The sequence below is a fragment of the Cheilinus undulatus genome, linkage group 18, assembly GCF_018320785.1.
Source record: "Cheilinus undulatus linkage group 18, ASM1832078v1, whole genome shotgun sequence".
Taxonomy (NCBI): domain Eukaryota; kingdom Metazoa; phylum Chordata; class Actinopteri; order Labriformes; family Labridae; genus Cheilinus; species Cheilinus undulatus.
The window spans coordinates 11,274,562-11,292,536 of record NC_054882.1 but is presented as its reverse complement, the minus strand read 5'-3'; the positions used below and the strand labels follow the sequence as shown (position 1 = coordinate 11,292,536).

General features: G+C 39.3%; 2 protein-coding genes across 2 annotated transcripts; both read right to left on the bottom strand.

Annotated features, from left to right (window-relative positions):
- Positions 1-5,807: 5,807 nt before the first annotated feature.
- On the bottom strand, positions 5,808-9,779 carry LOC121526549. The gene is made up of 7 exons (XM_041813198.1): positions 9,768-9,779; positions 9,577-9,668; positions 9,201-9,336; positions 8,901-9,104; positions 6,777-7,091; positions 6,337-6,537; positions 5,808-6,011 (listed from the first exon to the last, which is right to left on the bottom strand). The coding sequence occupies exons 1-7, from the start codon at positions 9,777-9,779 to the stop codon at positions 5,868-5,870; spliced, it is 1,104 nt and encodes a 367-aa protein (XP_041669132.1). The 3' UTR covers positions 5,808-5,867.
- A 530-nt stretch (positions 9,780-10,309) lies between these two features.
- On the bottom strand, positions 10,310-14,880 carry LOC121526548 (putative uncharacterized protein C6orf183). Its single transcript, XM_041813197.1, has 6 exons — positions 14,773-14,880; positions 14,114-14,308; positions 13,896-13,989; positions 11,517-11,662; positions 11,262-11,414; positions 10,310-10,348 (listed from the first exon to the last, which is right to left on the bottom strand). Exons 1-6 carry the CDS (start codon positions 14,878-14,880, stop codon positions 10,310-10,312), a joined length of 735 nt encoding a protein of 244 aa, XP_041669131.1.
- Between the last annotated feature and the right edge of the window lie 3,095 nt (positions 14,881-17,975).

The window sequence follows — 17,975 nt, the reverse complement described above, 5'->3', positions numbered from 1 at the left end:
CCAGAATTGAGCTCAGACTGTAGTAATATTCAACAATCTGGGCTCTCACACCATACTGACATATTTGTGAGCTGAATCTGTGAACAAACAGGAAAACCCAGCATTTTTAACCTTATCTGACCCTGAGTTTGGGGAAATAATGTGTGCTGATTAAAAACTAAGAAATCCAGATGTTTCATGGACATACTTCCTGAGAAAGTCAATGATGAGCCTCCTTTTAATCTTAGCTGCTTCCTCCTGCAACGAGGGAGAAATTCATTTTACTTCATGGACAGCCAATCACATTTATCATCCTGCTCATCCGCATGAAAATCCACCACCGTGTGCAACTCACAGGAGTTTTTATAAGACCCCCCACGGCCCGTTTCTTCTCCATAAATGAATTCAGCATCTCGTCACGCAGACCCACTTTTTCCAGCTGGATGGACACAAAGGCTTCCATCAGCCTGGAGAAACAAACAAGAATCTGATTATTAAAAAGCAGCAACAACAGAGCAGCTTATCATCCAACCAGAGGAGGTTTTGTACTCAGAGTGGAAATTACCTCTTTTTCATCATGGTGGGAGTACTTGCTGAATCTTTGGAGGGTGAAGAGTTTTTGTTGTTGCTTTCAGGGTTGGAATGAAATTTCCCATCTTTATCAGGAGGAACAGGGACTTCACTCTGAGAGTAAATAAACTTAAAACAAAAAGTAAGGCAATTTGTGTTGGTACATTATTTCTTTTTAGTAACAATGCTTCTTGGTAATAAATCTTATACCGCTGGAAAGCCTGTTTATTACTCTTTTAAATGATGTAAGGATCATGCATTTGTGGGATGAGCAGCAGAGCTGAGTATGTGGGTTGCGGCCATGAAAAATGTGCCAAATCTTCTCTACCAATGCCAAATAGTTGCACAAGCTGGTGTTCCGCAAAACCAAGTTGCAGCATTGTTTTGAGAGAACCCTAGTACCATCTCCAAACTGGGGGCCAAGTTCCCTATAATGGGAAATGTCAGAGATAGGCCGTGAAGTGGGCATCCCAAGAAGACAACACCCCAAGAATACTTTTTTCTCACCCTGTCAGCAAGGACTCTATCCTCCAAGATGACAACACTCGCCCCCACAGAGCGGGGTTATCAGTGACTACCTCCAGAATTTGGGAGTGGAGAGGATGGAATGGCCTGCCAGCAGTCCTGACCTTAACCCCATTCAACACCTGTGGGATCAGCTTGGGTGTGCTGTTCGTGCCAGAGTGACCAACACAACTACGTTGGCTGACTTGCGACAAATGCTGGTCGAAGAATGGGATGCCATCCCACAGCAGTGTGTGACCAGGCTGGTGACCAGCATGAGTAGGAAGTGCCAGGCTGTTGTGGCTGTGTATGGTTCTTCCACACATTACTGAGGCTCCTGTTTGTTAAATGAATAAACTGTTAAATTGTCAGTATGTCTTGTTTCTTCAAACTTCAATCATCCAATCCACCAAACACCTAACAAGAGTCAATGGCAGAATCAGCTGTTTGGCACTGGCAGAAAAGATTTGGCACATTTTTCATAGGCGCAACCCACATACTCAGCTCTGCTGCTCATCCCACAAATACATGATCCTTACAAATGTGGCATCATTTAAAAGGGTAATAAACAGGCTTTCCAACAGTATAAGATTTATTACCAAGAAGCATTGCTACAACAAAGAAATAATGTACCAAACACAAATTGCCTTACTTTTTGTTTTAAGTTTAGAAAATAAAGCAGTTTATTTATGTAAAGACAACAAAACCATTCATGGAGGAAGAATTCAGGTAAAAAAAAATCCATGAGTGCCACAGAGTCGATTTAAACATAGTCTAGTACAAGTCTGAGTCAACATCTATGAGTAGAAGTGTTCAGTCTGCATAAAAACAACCTTTGTGAGAGATGTTCTGTGACATATGATAGTTAATACAAATGTAATAGCACTGTTGTATCTAACCATAGCATGGCTGGGTTCACCTACTTTATGTACAGTTTAGTATTTAAATCTTGAGTTTTTGTCTCTCAACAGGGTCTGAAGCTGAATCTGTAAAGCTGCACAGCAAGGTATGTTTATTTAGGGAGTACCATATAGAGCAACTCAAGGTAGATAAGGCTTAAAAAAGTACCTTAGGGACATCAGTAAGCTGAAAAAAGATTTTAAAATGCAAAATGTATAAAAACGAAAGCCCCCCAAAAAAACGTGATTTTAACACCTCAGATTATTGTCCTTTTCTCTTGAGGCAGCTAACACAGAAACATTAAGGAACACATTTAAAGTCACTCTTAATTTTTTGTGTATGTTGGTTCTGGCCTTAAACTTTGTTCTTTCCAAAAAATCCTTTTACACTGAATATTCAATGGAGCCTCAAACCTGGACATCATTGCATTTACTTGACCCTTTAATGGTAACCACCTTTACATTATTAAATGCAAACAACAGCTCTGCCAAGGCCTGGGTCTTCTCTTAAGATTGCTTTCTAAAATGCAAAGTATTTCAAATGCCCTTTTAAGCCATCTAATCAGCAGCTCTGGTTTGATTGACTGGGGCTTGAAAGCTCATGGACTGCTCTGAAGATGAGGAGAAAATGGGGAAAAGGGGAAGTTGTTTAAATTTAAAAGGACAACTTGAGAGATACTGACAACTGGTGAGACAGTATGGGGGACCACATAGTAAAGGAGCCAGGAGTGGAACCTGCAACAAGTGCATTAAGGACTGCCTGTTCCACCAACTAAGCCAGACCTATTGGACTGGGATGAATCTGAGAGGAATCTCTGGATCAAAACGTTGCCTTTTGTAAGATAAAATTACTCATTGGCAGCTTAACAGAGTACAGACCATTTCCCTTTTTTATGCAGTAGATTTTTTTGTCTTGCACCTGTTCTCGATTGCCCGCATGCGTGCACACTAAGGTTATTATAGTTTATACAAAAATTAACTAAATAACTAAAACTAAAATTCAAAAATCTTTTTAGTTAACTGAAACTAAATAAAAACTAAGCTTTACCAAAAAACAAACAAAAACTAACCAAAACTGTATCGTGTGCTTATAAAACTAAATAAAATAAAATAAAAATAGAGACAAACTATGCTGTTGAGAACCTTTAAAGGAAGCAGCTTGGCGGCCATTTTGTAACTGCCCTGATGAAGGCCTGTATGGCTGAAACATGTTGGCATGTTTTTATGATTCTGTAGCCCTCATGAAATAGAGGCTTTTTATCAACAATCACTCTGAGTGCCTCAGATCTCCTCAAAACAAACTATCCTTAGTTTTGGTCTTTGACACAACCATACTGACTGGCACCTACACCCAAGCCTGGGGAGTGTACAATTACCTGAACTGATTGGTTAAGACTTCACACAGTGGTAATTTTATGTCTGGAGTTGTATTAAAACATCATCTTTCAATTAATAAAATGAAAAGTGAAGAGTAGCCTGCTTGAATATGCTTTTAAAAATGTATGTATGTTACACTAAAGCTAATAAAAAGTGAACTGAAATTTAACACAGAAAGTGTAAAAGAAATAAAAATAAGAACTAATGAAAAAATCCCAAACTATTATAACCTTGGTGCACACTAGTTATCTCTTTCACTCGTCTTAAATTAAACCACTAGAGGAGTTTCATTGGTGGATTTGCTAAAAAACTTAATAAAGTGGGGCAATGAGGCTCCATAAGACCCTAAATTTATCAAGAGAAGACATAACTCAAAGAGTTAGAAACAACAGGTATAATCCTTAAAAGTGGTCAGTATTGAAAAAATAGTTTTAGCACTGTTTTGTATTTTCAACTGATAAAACTTCTCTTAAATAGAACCTATAGATGTCAGATGAATATGATATAGAAGTAGTATTACAACAATCTTGGCCTGTGATATTTAGTAAGACAGAAGCATGTGCAATTTATTTATTTAGTCAACTAAACCAAAAATACTCACCTCAGCTGGAGACGTTACAGTTTCAGCCCAGTGACAAAGACAAGCCAGCTTCACTGCACTCATCAGAGCGTTCTTCTGCGTCACCTGACAGGCCAGAGTCACCTGCAGGTTTTCTAAACTCTGTTTGTTCAGAAGCTGGAAAGAAAAAAGAGCCAGTTCAGTTAGTTAAAAGTTGATTTACATTTCAAAATGATGTTTGTAAAATAAGGTTAGATATCTTTGTTGTCACTGTACAAGTAAAATGAAGTGCTTTTTCAACACACATGAGTAACTGAGCCCTCTGAGCTGAAGCTGAACCTTCCGATCTGGTTCTCGTCCAGCTCCTGGATGCTCAAAGGCAAGTGAGATGGACTGAATCTGCAGCAGAGAGATCATGTAACATCCATTTGAAAACAAACTTCAATTCCTTTATGAAAATTTAGCAACAGTTCAGATAAAAGAGACAATTCCTGTGTGACAATGTCTCCTTTGCAACATGTTTTATTCAAGTGGAACATGTTAAAAGTGACATATTTTACCCTTTTAAGACAAGTTTATATTGGTCTCAGAGGTCCCTAAAACATGCCTGTGAAGTTTTTAGCTGAAAAACACTCTAGTATAGGATTTTTGCATGCCTAAATACCCCTCTGTTTCAGCCCTTCTCAGAACGAGCCGTTTCTGCGTCTGTGGCTTTAAATGGTAATTAGCTGTCTGACTCCACCCCTGACCACACCCCTCTCAGGAAATGAATGCACATCCAAACCTGGAGGTGGGTGCCCCTGGTGAGGTCACTAGATGTAAAATCTGAGAGTGGCTTGTTTCAGCACACATTTTCTGAAAGGTGGTGAAAGAGAGGGGGAGAGGGAATAGATGTTTTTGGTACTTAAGGAGATTGTGGACAGGCCAGGGACATATATTTGTGTTAGAAAAGCCTGTAAAGGTGATTTTTGCATAGTATGTCCCCTTTAAGTAATTATTATTTACCTGTCCACACAGCCGTCATCCTCCAGTATGGCTGTGATAAACATCGGCTTCTGCTCTGTTCTGAATTTCTGCTCAACGACTTCAAACTGCACCGGCCTCAGGTAAAGGTGGAATTCATCGAAGCCAAGCTCTGTTGCCACGTTCCTGTACAACCTGTGAATGTGTTACAAATGTCTTGTCTGGTTATTTTTTCTAATCAGTTCCTACTAAGTGTTCTACATGAGGATTAGCTTGTCTTTAGCTCTCCACCATAGCTGCTTTTCTTGTTATTAGGATTACATTTTTCCAAACAGAAAGACTTAAAAAGAGGTTCAAACATTCATTAAAGCGAAGCATTTATTCATATGTCCACCATTATTATTGTGGTTATTTTAACAGTGGTGAGACCGTTGTCTTAACTGTGCCAGGTGTGCTGTCTCTGATGCTGTCTCCAGCAGACGGTGGTGTAAAGTGACGAGCTCCAGAAGCCTGGAGAAAGTTTCCACAGCAAATGCCTGTTTCTCCTGCCCCTGCATCATCTCCTTCTCCTCTGTAGATCTCACTAAAGACAACCCCACATTCTGGACCAGAATGGGGTGCTCGATAAACACATCTGAGAACAACTGAAGGTGGATAAAACGAGGTTAGTCTCTATTCTCTATCCTGTCATGTAAATTGATGGTAAGGATTTTAAAGACAGGAAAACTCACATCCTTCTGTATCTGAGGGCTGTAGGAGGCTCCAGGTGGAGGCAGCTCACTCCAGCTCTGCAGAGCTTGCTGCAGCAGCTTCTGCCTGAGTCTGAGTTTGTGAGTGCTGCTGGTTGCTCTGTGCAGCTGACAGAGTTCAGTGTGAGCCTGAACTAAGCCGAGATAGACCGCTGAGGCCAGGTGGAGAGACGGATGGACCTCAAGGAGGAACACATTCATCAGTGCAGGACTGCAAACACAACAAGATGAGGTAACAATCAAGGCTTAAGGTATAAACAAGGAACTTTAGGACACCGTATCTACTTGCCTGCTGCCTCCGAGTGAGACCAGATGTTTGGGAGTGTAGTTTGGTAGAAGGCCGAAGTCATAAATGGAGCCTTTGTGGTCATCTCTCCAGATGCATTCGAGGTATTGGCGCTGTTTATCAATCTGATAAGACGAATAAATTATCTTTCACACCAAGGAAACTACAGATAAATGTAAACAAGCATCCACACAAGCAAATTCTTTTTCAAATTAACTTCAAAAATGGTTTAAAATCATCACATTTCCAAATAAAAATAATTTCTACATAAATGACCAAAAACATGTTCTGATGAATACTGAAGAAGCTGGACGATGCAAATCTTTGGCTTTATTTGATCTAAAAAATAACTGAAATAATTCATAAATTGATCATTAATTTATTGTATATAACAAAACAGCTCATCCATTTTGGACAGTGTCGTGTGAATTCTATTCTTTAGACTTGTACCTGATTGTCCAAAATGTTTCTGATCAGCTGCCTGTGGCTCTGCATGCAGTTTATCTCAGCTCTGTAGACCGGTACAAAGTAGTCCTGGTTCAGGTCCAGGTGTGGTCGACTGTGCATGATGTCAGTGATAACACGAGCCAATGCAAACCTCTCCTCAGTCCCTGCTGTGTGCTGGTACGCCTCGTAGTAACAGTTCAGGAGCTGAATATCAAAACAAAAGTGGATGAGATTGAAAAGATGGATGCATCTTTATCCATAAGCATGACTTTCTTTAGGTGATACAGAACGCAACATGGATGACAAAGTAAGAAGACAAATTTTTATATGGAAAAATTTATTTTGCTCAGATTTGACACTGATAAAATTACTTCATAAATTCTGTAAATGAAAGTATGATAAATGAAAAGAAATCCAACAATGAGACATTTCTATGACTTTACCTCCACTTTGCTCTCCAAAAACTCAGTCTCACATGTCCACAAGTCCAGAAGCACAGCTACACAGTCAACGTCTCTGTTGGCCCTGAAGTTATCAGCTATCTCTGCATTTCCCTTTTTGTTCATCCGGTTTCTGAGTGTGAAGTGTGAGCCGATGAGGAGGAGCTCGTTCTCCAGCTCCTGCAGGTCCTTCAGCGCCACATCATAGACGATGTAAAACCCTGTCTGGTCCTGAGTGTGGATGAACTGCTCCTCTGTGCTGTAGAAATCATGAAGGTTCTCCACCTCAGCAAACTCCATGAACTCCGAGCAGTGGACCTCAAATAAGAAGAAGCCTTCACTTTGTTATACAGACAACACAGATTAAAAAATGAGCCAAACTGAAGTGAGCCATGATTTAAAAAGTAAACAAAACGATGTCTCCTGGACTGCAGATCTCCAATGTCCAAGTTAGTCCCTGCACCAAAGTAGATATTTCAAGCTCTAAAGTGACAAGTGCATGGCACCATACCTTAGTGAGTAAGTCAAGACCAGCAGTTCTCAAATCCCTACTTTGGAGTGACAATAATTTGGACTTTTGACTCCTGTAGTGTGTGAGATGTTTTCTTGTTTGCTTCATGTTAATATTTCCCTTTCAGCATCTGCCCACCTTAGTCAGGATCTGCATGTTCAGAGCTTTGTTTTAATGATTTAAAAGCACACATTTTCATTTTAGGTATGATTTCAAATGACATAAAGCCACATTGAAGAACTACAGATGGGTACCTTTTTTGTGTCCTGAAAGTAGTGGCATGTAAAAGCAAAAAAGTTTAAAAAGCCTTAAAAAATCTATCCATCTATCCATCGAAAAACTGAGGGAGCAGAGTCAGATTGTGCTTACAAATGGTTCGTTTCCACCATGTGGTCCGGTTTTGTTTGGTACAGTTAAGTCGCAATTTGGCAAACATTTACTTGCCATGGTTTGTCTAGCCTTGCTCACTTTGACAGGAAATCTGTTCCTCTTAGAGACCGTGTATCAGCATTTCCTTTAAAGGCATGAGTATTGCAAAATGAGTGTGAAAAGCTGTTAAAGGAGGGCAACTAGTTTCTATGCAAGACACCGAACGACTCTTGTCTTCCTTTATCCGACTAAATGTGTCGTCAGAGTTCTGCAGGATTGAGTGGACCGTGATATCGATCCCCTCCACGTCAAGCTTTGGGAAAAGCCATTTATTTGTGTAGGAATTGTGCCAAGTGCATGTAGAAATGTTCACATGATAACTGCAGGTTAAAATAGAGCTTTCCTCAGTTCCCACTGACTCCTAGCCAGAGTTCTTTGCCTCCTGCTCACTTCCTGAAATTCCTTATCGGATCATCTGAATGCAAAGAACCTGCACATTGTCTTGCTTTATACTGATATTTGTTGAAATACACACAATGTTTTGGTCTATTTGACCTTCACTATGTACATGAGATTTCTGATGAAGGTCAGTTACACCAAAACATTCTGGGTATTTCAATAAATATCAGCATAAAGTGAGCTGGTGTAGGAGTTTTTTTTAATTTCAGTAAGCCTTATCTTTCTCTCATTCAGGTGTACAGAGATCTTTGTCAACACATCCTGACACTTTTTTTCTGTGAAAACCTAATAAGCTAATTTGCATCAAAAAAAACATGTTAAACATGACCTTTCTCATATTGTTTGTCTAGAACTCACTGTTTTTAACAGCTCATGTCAACCAAAACAGTCCTGAAACACAGGTTTGAATACCTTGATTGATAACTATATATATTTAAAAACTTAAAAACACTCTTCAGCTATGACAACTGAAATCAAACAGTCTTGTTTTGATTTGAAGATAAATATTAATCAGGGCTAACAAAGCCTTTTAAAATTCTTTATATGATTCCACACTAAAATGATACATTTTTCACAAGATGCTTGCTCAATAGAAGATGGACAATAGAGAAATCTCAGCCTTGTACAAGAGGCTCTTCATTGGGTTATTATGGGGGCAGATGAGAACTTGAAGCACCCAATTAGTCTGATTAAGCCTTTATTTATTGAGAACTGAAGAAATAACAGAATTACACCATAAAATACTCCTGTTTCAATAACTGCTAATGTATTCTGACATGTTCTCTTACCTTGTAGTCAACAGGAGTGTTGTAGCTGAACTGAAGCGACCCCAGACCTCCTGCCTCCCCTCCTCCTCCTTTAGCTGCATTCATCCAGCCGGTTTCCTCTGCTGTGCTGCACAGCTCACCCTCCTCACTCTGCAAACCTGCCAGCTCAAAAGTCAAAGTCCTCTCCACAGAACGAAGGTAGTTCAGCAGCCCCAGAGAGACACGCTGTGGACAGGAATGAAAGCATTTATTCTTCACACTTACCTTGAAGTGGATCATCCAGCACTAACAGCATGTTTATTCTACATGTTTATGCTGCACCTGGAGCTGTCTGAGTTTAAGATGACGCAGGTGTATCAGGGAAAGGTAAGCTCCTCTGGTTGCGATTGGATCTGGAGCTCCATTCTCTAAATTATCATCCAGACCCAGGAGCTGCAGGCTGTCCACCAAAGAGTAGCTGTGTTTTAGAGAGAAAGAAAAGACACAGGAGATGACACTTTTAAATAATGCTACAGTGTGATATAAATCAGAGGAGAGTCAATGATGCCAGTTCTTTATTTTTTCCATTTCATCTAACCTTGACATGCCAGGGACACTGTAATGCTTTATAATTTAATTAAATTCTCTCAGATTTATCTCCCATTCACCAGCTAATTGGTTTACATACGCCTCAAAAGGCAGCAATATTCATCCACACCCTTTATTTGTTGCACTTGAGCTTTGACTCCTCAGACTCCTCTTCGCCTGACCTCGTCTGTCTGCAGATCTGCTCCACTGATCATCTGTTTCCTAACAAAAACACACAAATGTCACTTTTAATATACTGCCTTTCAACACAGGGGGAACAGAGAAAGGCTGAGAGTGTTTTTTAGTCTCTGAGCAGAAAACTGGATGATACATGCTTGAGTGAGAGCGGCAGCGCTGTAAACACTCATCCAGGTCTCTGAGATCTTGTGTCGCTTTGTGTTACTGCTCGGTGAGGTTGATGAGGTCGGTGCAGGTTGGACACTGCAGACATTAGCAGCGTGTTCCTTTAAAGAAGCAGCCACATGGAGGACATCAGAAACCTGGTGAAAGACAGAAAACACCTGATGCAGTACACAAGATTTGTGACTTACATTTTCAAAAACAGTTTTATCAATATAAAGGATTCTAATCTACGTATTCCTTCAACTTCATACTTTCTGATTTAAAAAATGTTAAATGTCTTGATGAAATATTGTGAAGAAAATATATCTAATCTCTACTCTAAATCTTTCAATTTGAAGTTTTGGATCATGAAAATGTTGATGTGAAGCTGTTACCTGCAGAAACTTGCTGTGTATCTTCAGCAGCTCATCCATAGAATTCTTTTCCTTCAGCTTTGTGATGAGTTTCTGCTGCCATGGATCATGTTTGGTCTTCACCTGCAAGACAGAAGCAGTCAATATTTACTGCCCCTCCACCTCCAAAAGATCCTTCAAGGGGGGCTGAAAAAACACATCAGAAATAACGGACTCTATGCAAAGACCTTTACAAATTTTACAGCCATTTCTTTGATGATGTGTCACAGCCACAGCCTTAAAACAAGCAAGATAAAAACACTTTCACACAGTTGTTTAAGTCGAGCTGCAAATTACTAAGGTGCTGGGCTCAAGACAGAGTCAATCTCTTCCAGCACATAGCCCGTTTTCCAGCCCAAGAAAGAGCGAAAGGGATGCTCTGCAGAGAAAGCACACTCACTTCATGTTGCTGTTATTACATATCTTAAACTTATAGAGGAGGTACCACATGTTTATCTAATTGCCGTGCTAGAATTCATTTTAACTGTGAACACTGATACTACTCTGACATGAGGAGGAGGTGGGGCGGTGTTGTCAGTGACCACCTAGATCCACCTGGTTCTCCTTTATGAGTGTCAAAAAGAAACCGGTAGAAGATTGGGGCTCACTCTGAGCTGTTGTCTCTTGTTACACTTGTATGTTACTTTTATTCATTCACTCTCAGTGATATCGTTTATGCCTTGTGATGTGTGAGTTTGAGCCGGTGATGACAGAAAAACCCATTTAATTGCAGAGGTAATACTGATAACAGTGCTGATACTGGTTTACCACCAATGAGTGTTTGTATTCAACAGTGACTTAGCATCGTCACCCTTCACCACACACTGAGAAGGCGATTAAATTAAGGCACCATCCCAGGGAAATTTTTAGACCGTGAAGTCCTACAAGCTTCGAAGTTCAATGTCAGTATTAAAAAAGTTTTCCAAGTCCTTGAGCAGAAACAGAGCTGACAGCATTATAAGCTGTTTTTATACACTCAGCCTCTCCCTAACAAACTAAAAACCATCTGTCTGCCCAGGAAAAATGGGGTCTATTTATGATTCTGTTTATGAACTCTTACCTCTATGAAGGGGATCCAGTTGGCCTCCTTCCGCAGAGCCTGGCTCGGATTCTTCCTCCCCCACTGGCTCTGTTTGACCTTCGTACCATCATACTGCAGAAACGTTTTCATCTCATCCTGTTGTCTGAAAATCTCTCTGGACTCCCTCCATACCTGCTCCAACAGAGTCAGTGTGACTGAATGCTGTTTAAATACACAGCAATTAGATACTGGTGAGAGTTGTTTTATATTTCAGTGGCCAGTGAAAAACATTACCATGCTGAATAACTCCATCTCATCTGCAGTGGTCTTGAGTTTTCGGGTGTCATAGGGCAGATGAAAGTAATCGATCAAAGCCTGTAGCTCAGGTAGAAACTCCTCCGGGTGAACAGTATGCAGGGGAATGGCCCGACTGGAAACACCTATAGACATTTTTAAAGTTAGCATAATAGTTATAATTCTTCTTTAATTTCATAGTAGCCTGGTTAGGTTAGGCCATACTTTTAAGTCCATTCGACACAGTAACTATTAACTTGCTGTTTCACATATACATTCACTGCAAAGAGAATCTTGAAGTTTGGGGTTGATATTCAGAGAAATTAATGTTTTGCTGTGCTCATAATATGCTCAGCTGTATGTGATGGGTAAGTTATGCCAATGTGTGGCCTAGCTTTTTTTGAAGGTCTTAAGCATCAACAGACTGACTTCTAGAGTAAAGTAGGCCTACAACCATAAACAAAATGGCATGAGTGATCATCATGGTCATTTATGCTTCCAAGAGATCATAAGATTTTCCTTACTGAATAAAAACTTTCTATTACTGAACATACTGCAGGAAAAGCAACCTTACCATTTTGACTCAAAAAAATAATTAAATATGCTTTCCTCCTTCCTAACTTACCAATACCGAGGCATAAAAATGCATCCATCTCCTGACTTAAACTTTTCAATAACCTTTTCTGTGAGTTGCCTGGAGTGTTCTTCTGTCTCCATGGTGTAATGGTAGCCAGGAATACTAATAGAGCAGTAACTGGACTTTCCAGACATAGTCTTTACTGTTATCACTTGAGACATATTCACTGCCCTTAGGTAATCCCAGTTTCACTAACCATAAGATTTCTAGCACCAATTGGCTGACCATCTGTTGGCTGGGCTCAGCCTTAGAGGTAGAGTGAGGAGCTCAGACATCCGGAGGAAACTAGGAGTAGAGCTGCTGCGCCTTCTCATCAAAAGGAGCCAGTTGAAGTGGTTCTGGCATCTCATCGGGATGCCTCCTGGACACCTCCCTTTGGGGGTTTTCCAGGCATGTCCAGCTGGGAGGAGACCTTGGGGAAGACCCAGAATGCACTGGAGGGACTATATATCCTGTCTGGGAATGCCACGGGAGTTGAAAAGTAGCGCTGGGAAGAAGGAATGTCTGGGTTGACTTGCTTAACCTGCTACACAGCAAAATCTGGGGAGTAATTTTTTCCAGAGTGAAAATTATTTTACTCAAAAATAGTAAATTTTACTCTTCATTGAGTATATTTATTACCAGCCACCACGAGAGGTGGAGTAAATTCTACTGGAGTAAAACTTTTAACCACACCCACTTAAGTTTCGACTCAGCTGCCATCACTCATAGACGGTCACAGCTGCAGGTCATTAGGTGTCCCAGCTGCAGATAATCCTTGGCAATCAAGACCTCCTCACCTGGTGATGGACCTTCAGACACCTGTGGACTACAGCTTCTAGTAAGGTAACTCCTCTTTAGCCTTTGATAATCTGGTGATTTTTCAGTGAATTTTTATTCTTTGCCTTGTCTAACTCCATTTGTCCTCTTTTTTTGCAGTGTCTCCATCTCTCTGCCAGTGCTATTTCCAACCACCAGCAAGCTCACCATCATTTGCACTATTGTTGTCAAATAAACTTCTTTAACTTTACCACCTTGTCTCATGTTCTGCTCCTGAGTTCTAGTCATATGTTCATCACAATTGTTTCTGTAATATTAGAACACTGTCTAATATGTACAGGCAAAAACATCTCTTTTGTTGTTATACCATTTATAGGTGGGAAGGCAGAATTATCTATTAAGAGGAAAATGTAGCTCTATATAAAGAGGAAGATCAGTCTATTTAGAGTAAGATATGGCACTACATAACAATTACCAGATTTTATATGGAGCAGAAAATGTTCCATAACGAGTAGAAACATTTCTATGAGGAATGAAAAACAGTTCTGAAAGGACTAAATACAACACTGTATTGAGAAAAAATAGCTCTATAATGAGTAAACTAAGGTCTGAATTACTCTGTAGTGAGTACAATTGCTGTAGAGTTGTTTTTATTTTGTTCATTGTGGAGTACAAAATCATCATTTAGAGTTAAATAAAAACAATTTTTAGAGTAAAAAACAATTCTGAAAACATTACTCTGCAAGCAGAGGAAATTTTACTCCAAATAGACTGGGAACAAATGTTTTATTTTTCAGAGTAAAATTTCACTCAATTTGAGTAAAATTTACTCAGGTAAATTTACTGTGTACCATTGTAACCTGGCCCCGGATAAGTGGGTGAAGGCGGATGGGATGGATGGGGAAAACATCCAAGGGGGTGAATACTACAGGCACTGTAGTTGCTAGAAACAAAATTGCAACTGTAAAGTTTAGGGCGCTTACCATCAACATGTTGAGTCTTGTGAGAAGCTTCCTCACACATTTTTGATTGTGGCTCTTTATCCTTTCTTTCACATGCAGGTATGTAGTGCAGCACCTTTGGAAGAGTTTTTTAAATAGCTTATTTAGTTATAACTTTGAATTTGCGATAAAATACTGCACAGCATGTGTGCAAGAATATGTGAATACTTAAGAAAGAATCAGTGAGTTAACTTTTTTACCCTGAGGAAGTCATTAACAGTATGAACAGAGTGCAGATGGCAGATGAGCCATCGAAGGTAAATGATGATATCTTCCTGAGTGAGCAGGTTGGCGGTATTTCCTCGGTTAGTCAGGAGCTTTTCTCTGCTCACTGATAGTCTGCGAGCTCTTTGGATGGTGTCCTCATATTCACTTGTCAAATATGACATTTGATCCTGTGGGAGAACAAGTCTGATGAGATCTGGGGATGTCAAATCAGCCAGAGTAGTGTGACATACAAGCTTATAAAAAGCTTTGTTTAAATGTTTCCTTCCTTTGATAGGTGATATGAAGCAAAACAATACCAGAAATACACTTTTACTGCAAGTGATAAGGTTTTCAAAGCCTTCTGTATACCTTATATGAACCAAAATGTTCAGTCCTACTTTTTTAAATATATACTTTTTAAGTCTTTGCATGTATAAAGATAACTGCAATGAACACTGTGTTGTTAAATAAGCTTTCCTCTTTCCTAAATCACCAATATTAAGGCATATTTTCTCTCTACCCTCTTTCAGTTTCTCCTTCACACCTCTGCAGAGGTGGAAAATGAACTGTAAGGAGGATTAGCCTCCAGAGGAGAACTTCCTGTCATTATGAGTCTTTTGATGTTTAGCCAGAATGAGGCTCAGGATGTCACCTTGTAATGAGGATAAAGCTTCTCAATTACGCTGGTGTGGCGGCAGAATCTCCTCCATCTCAGCATGAGCAGATATTTGATCTGAGCCAAATGATATGATCTGTCCATGTAGAACTGTGGACAAAATGCAAAAAGGAAATATTTTTAATGACCCCATCTCCCTTGGTTTTGTTCACTTTTGCACCATTTTAAATCTGCCTGTCTTTTTCTCTGCATGTTTTGTCCTGTCTTCACCTGGTGCAGTAGTAGAGGCAGACTTTCAGGAGTGTACTCTAAACTCAGGCAGCTCTCCAAGTCTCGCTGCATGATGTCAGCCAAAGACTGAACTGGCAAAGATTCAGCCACCTGCAACCAGGAGAGAGGAGATAGTGGGCCAAAATTACCACTTTATATGCTTGTGACGTTTTCATTTAACTAGAAGTTGATAATTAACATTGTGTAGCCTTTACATAGTTATTTATAAAACTTCAAGATCAGTTTAAGTCTTACCTGAAGCCCTCTGCTAAGAGCATGTTCCCTTTCCACTCGGAAAAAAGAAATGTCCTTTGGAGGTAGAACAGAACTGAAACAAAGCAAAGACAATTTAAGAAGTGGGTTAACAGAATTTAAAGCCAGATTAGTGTCTGACTGTAGAGGGAAATATAATAAAAATTGTAAGCAAAAGTAAAAGTTAAAGAAATAGGTACAAATTTACATTTTCCGAACAGAAATAACCTTTGCACCTACTCCACAGGGGTTAACTGACGACGGTTAATGTTAGCTAGCAAGTAAATGTAAGCTAATGCTAGCAACATACGCAATATGCTACTTTTAACGCCCCTGCAACTCAGTAATACTTGTTTTTTTTTTTTTTTAATAATTTCTACATTAAATATTTTACATCGACATATCTATCTATCTATCTATCTATCTATCTATCTATCTATCTATCTATATATATATATATATATATATATATGCATTTGGCTATTATAATTATTATAATTTAAACAAACAAGCCATGTTAAGCTAACATCTCAACATCTATGTTTATAACTGTGTGCTAAGACAGTATGCTAACTTAAAGACGTGATATTACCGTCATTTTATACGGCCCCAGTTATTTACACAAAATATATGTTAGTCGTTTTCTTTGGTTTTCATGCAGGTAACTTCCTCTGACTGAAATTTTACTGTAAATAATGTTACCTGTCTTCACCAACATAGTTTGTCATGCTTAACATGCTAATGAGAAATAAAAGAGCACTTTCAAGTAGCCTCTTTGTACATGAAAATGATTATAATAAAAATTTGTATCCAAGTTTTTTTGAATCATATAAAGGGTAAAATCAGCCATACATAAACATGCCTGTCAAATACCTTTGCCATTTAATGTTGGAACATATACATAAATTCTTACATCATTAAATATAATTCAGCCAACACTACTACAATCACTTTTTTTAAGTGCATCCTTCCAGCCTAGGTTGTCTCGGTGGTAAGTTATGTATTTTTAATTTTTTTATTTGTTCTGTTATCTTGTCCCCTGGCTTCTTTTCTATTGCTCTATTTGTTGCATTTGTCTGCTTTTAAGTGTTTTTATTTGCATAAGCTACTTTTTTGGTAGGCCGGCAGATTATTAGCAGCATGATATCGGTTTCTTTAGAAATGTTCACATCTGCCAATGTATCATCGGTATTGGCAGAATTTAAAAATACACCATAATGCTGGTAGTTTGAATTTACACTTGAGAAGATGTGGTTTTTGTATTATTATTATTATTAAAGCACTTTGTCAGGATTGTCCACGGGAACCACCATGCAAACATGTTTTATTAGTAGAATTCATCATAATTTTAAAACGTATGCTCCAAAAAAAGGGCTTATTTTAAGTTCACTACCAGGTCTACTGTACACCGCGTTCCACATTATTATGTAAATGACGTTTTTCTCTGAATTTTCTAAATATCAATGCAAATGACAGTCATAATATTTTTCAAGTCATCAACAGTTAGAGTATAATTCAAATGTTTTTGAACAAACTTCATAATAATAACTATTATTTTTTTTAAAAATAAAAACCTCAAAATGCACTTTTCCACATGTTCCACATTATTAAGCAGGCCACAAGTTTCAACAATATGGGAAAGAAAAAGGATCTCTCTGTTGCTGAAAAGTGTCAGTGTAATGCCTTGGACAATGAATGAAAACATTCGATATTTCAGGAAAAATTAAGCATGATCATCGTACTGTGAAGAAATTTGTGTCTGATTCAGAGCACAGACAGGTTTGTGCAGATAAAGACATAATGAGGAAGATTTCTGATGGACAAATACATCAGATTAAGAGAGCTAGTGCTAAAATGCCATTACAAAGCAGCAAACAAGTATTTGAAGCTGCTGGTGCCTCTGGAGTCCCACCAACCTCAAGGTGTAGGATCCTCCAGAGGCTTGCAGTCATGTATAAACCTACTGTTCAGCCACCCCTAACCAATGCTCACAAGCAGAAATGGTTGCAGTGGGCCCAGAAATACATGAAGACTCATTTTCAAACAGTCTTGTTGACTGATGAGTGCCTTGCAACCCTGGATGGTCCAGATGGAGGAGTAGTGGATGGTTGGTGGATGGCCACCATGTCCCAATGAGGCCGGGACATCAACAAGGAGGGGGCGGAGTCATGTTTGGGCCGGAATCATGAGGAGAGAGCTGATAGGCCCCTTTAGGGTTCCTGAAGGTGTGAAAATGACCTCGGCAAAGTATATAGAGTTTCTGACTGACCACTTTCTTCCATGGTACAAAAAGAAGAGCAGCGCCTTCTGTAGCAAAATTTTCTTCAAGCATGACAATGCTCCATCTCATGCTGCAAAGAATAGCTCTGTGTCATTGGATGCTATGGGCATAAAAGGAGAGAAACTCATGGTGTGGCCCCCATCCTCCCCTGACCTCAACCCTACGGAGAACCTTTGGAGCATCCTCAAGCTAAAGATCTATGAGAGTGGGAGGCAGTTCACATCAAAACAGCAGCTCTGGGAGGATATTCTGATATCCTGCAAAAAAAATTCTAGCAGAAACTCTCCAAAACTCACAAGTTCAATGGATGCAACAATAGTGAAGGTGATATCAGAGAAGGGCTCCTATGTTAACATGGAACTTGTCCTGTTAAGATGTTTTTGATTGAAATAGCTTTGATTTCAGTAAATATGACCCCCTGATGCTGCATTTTCTA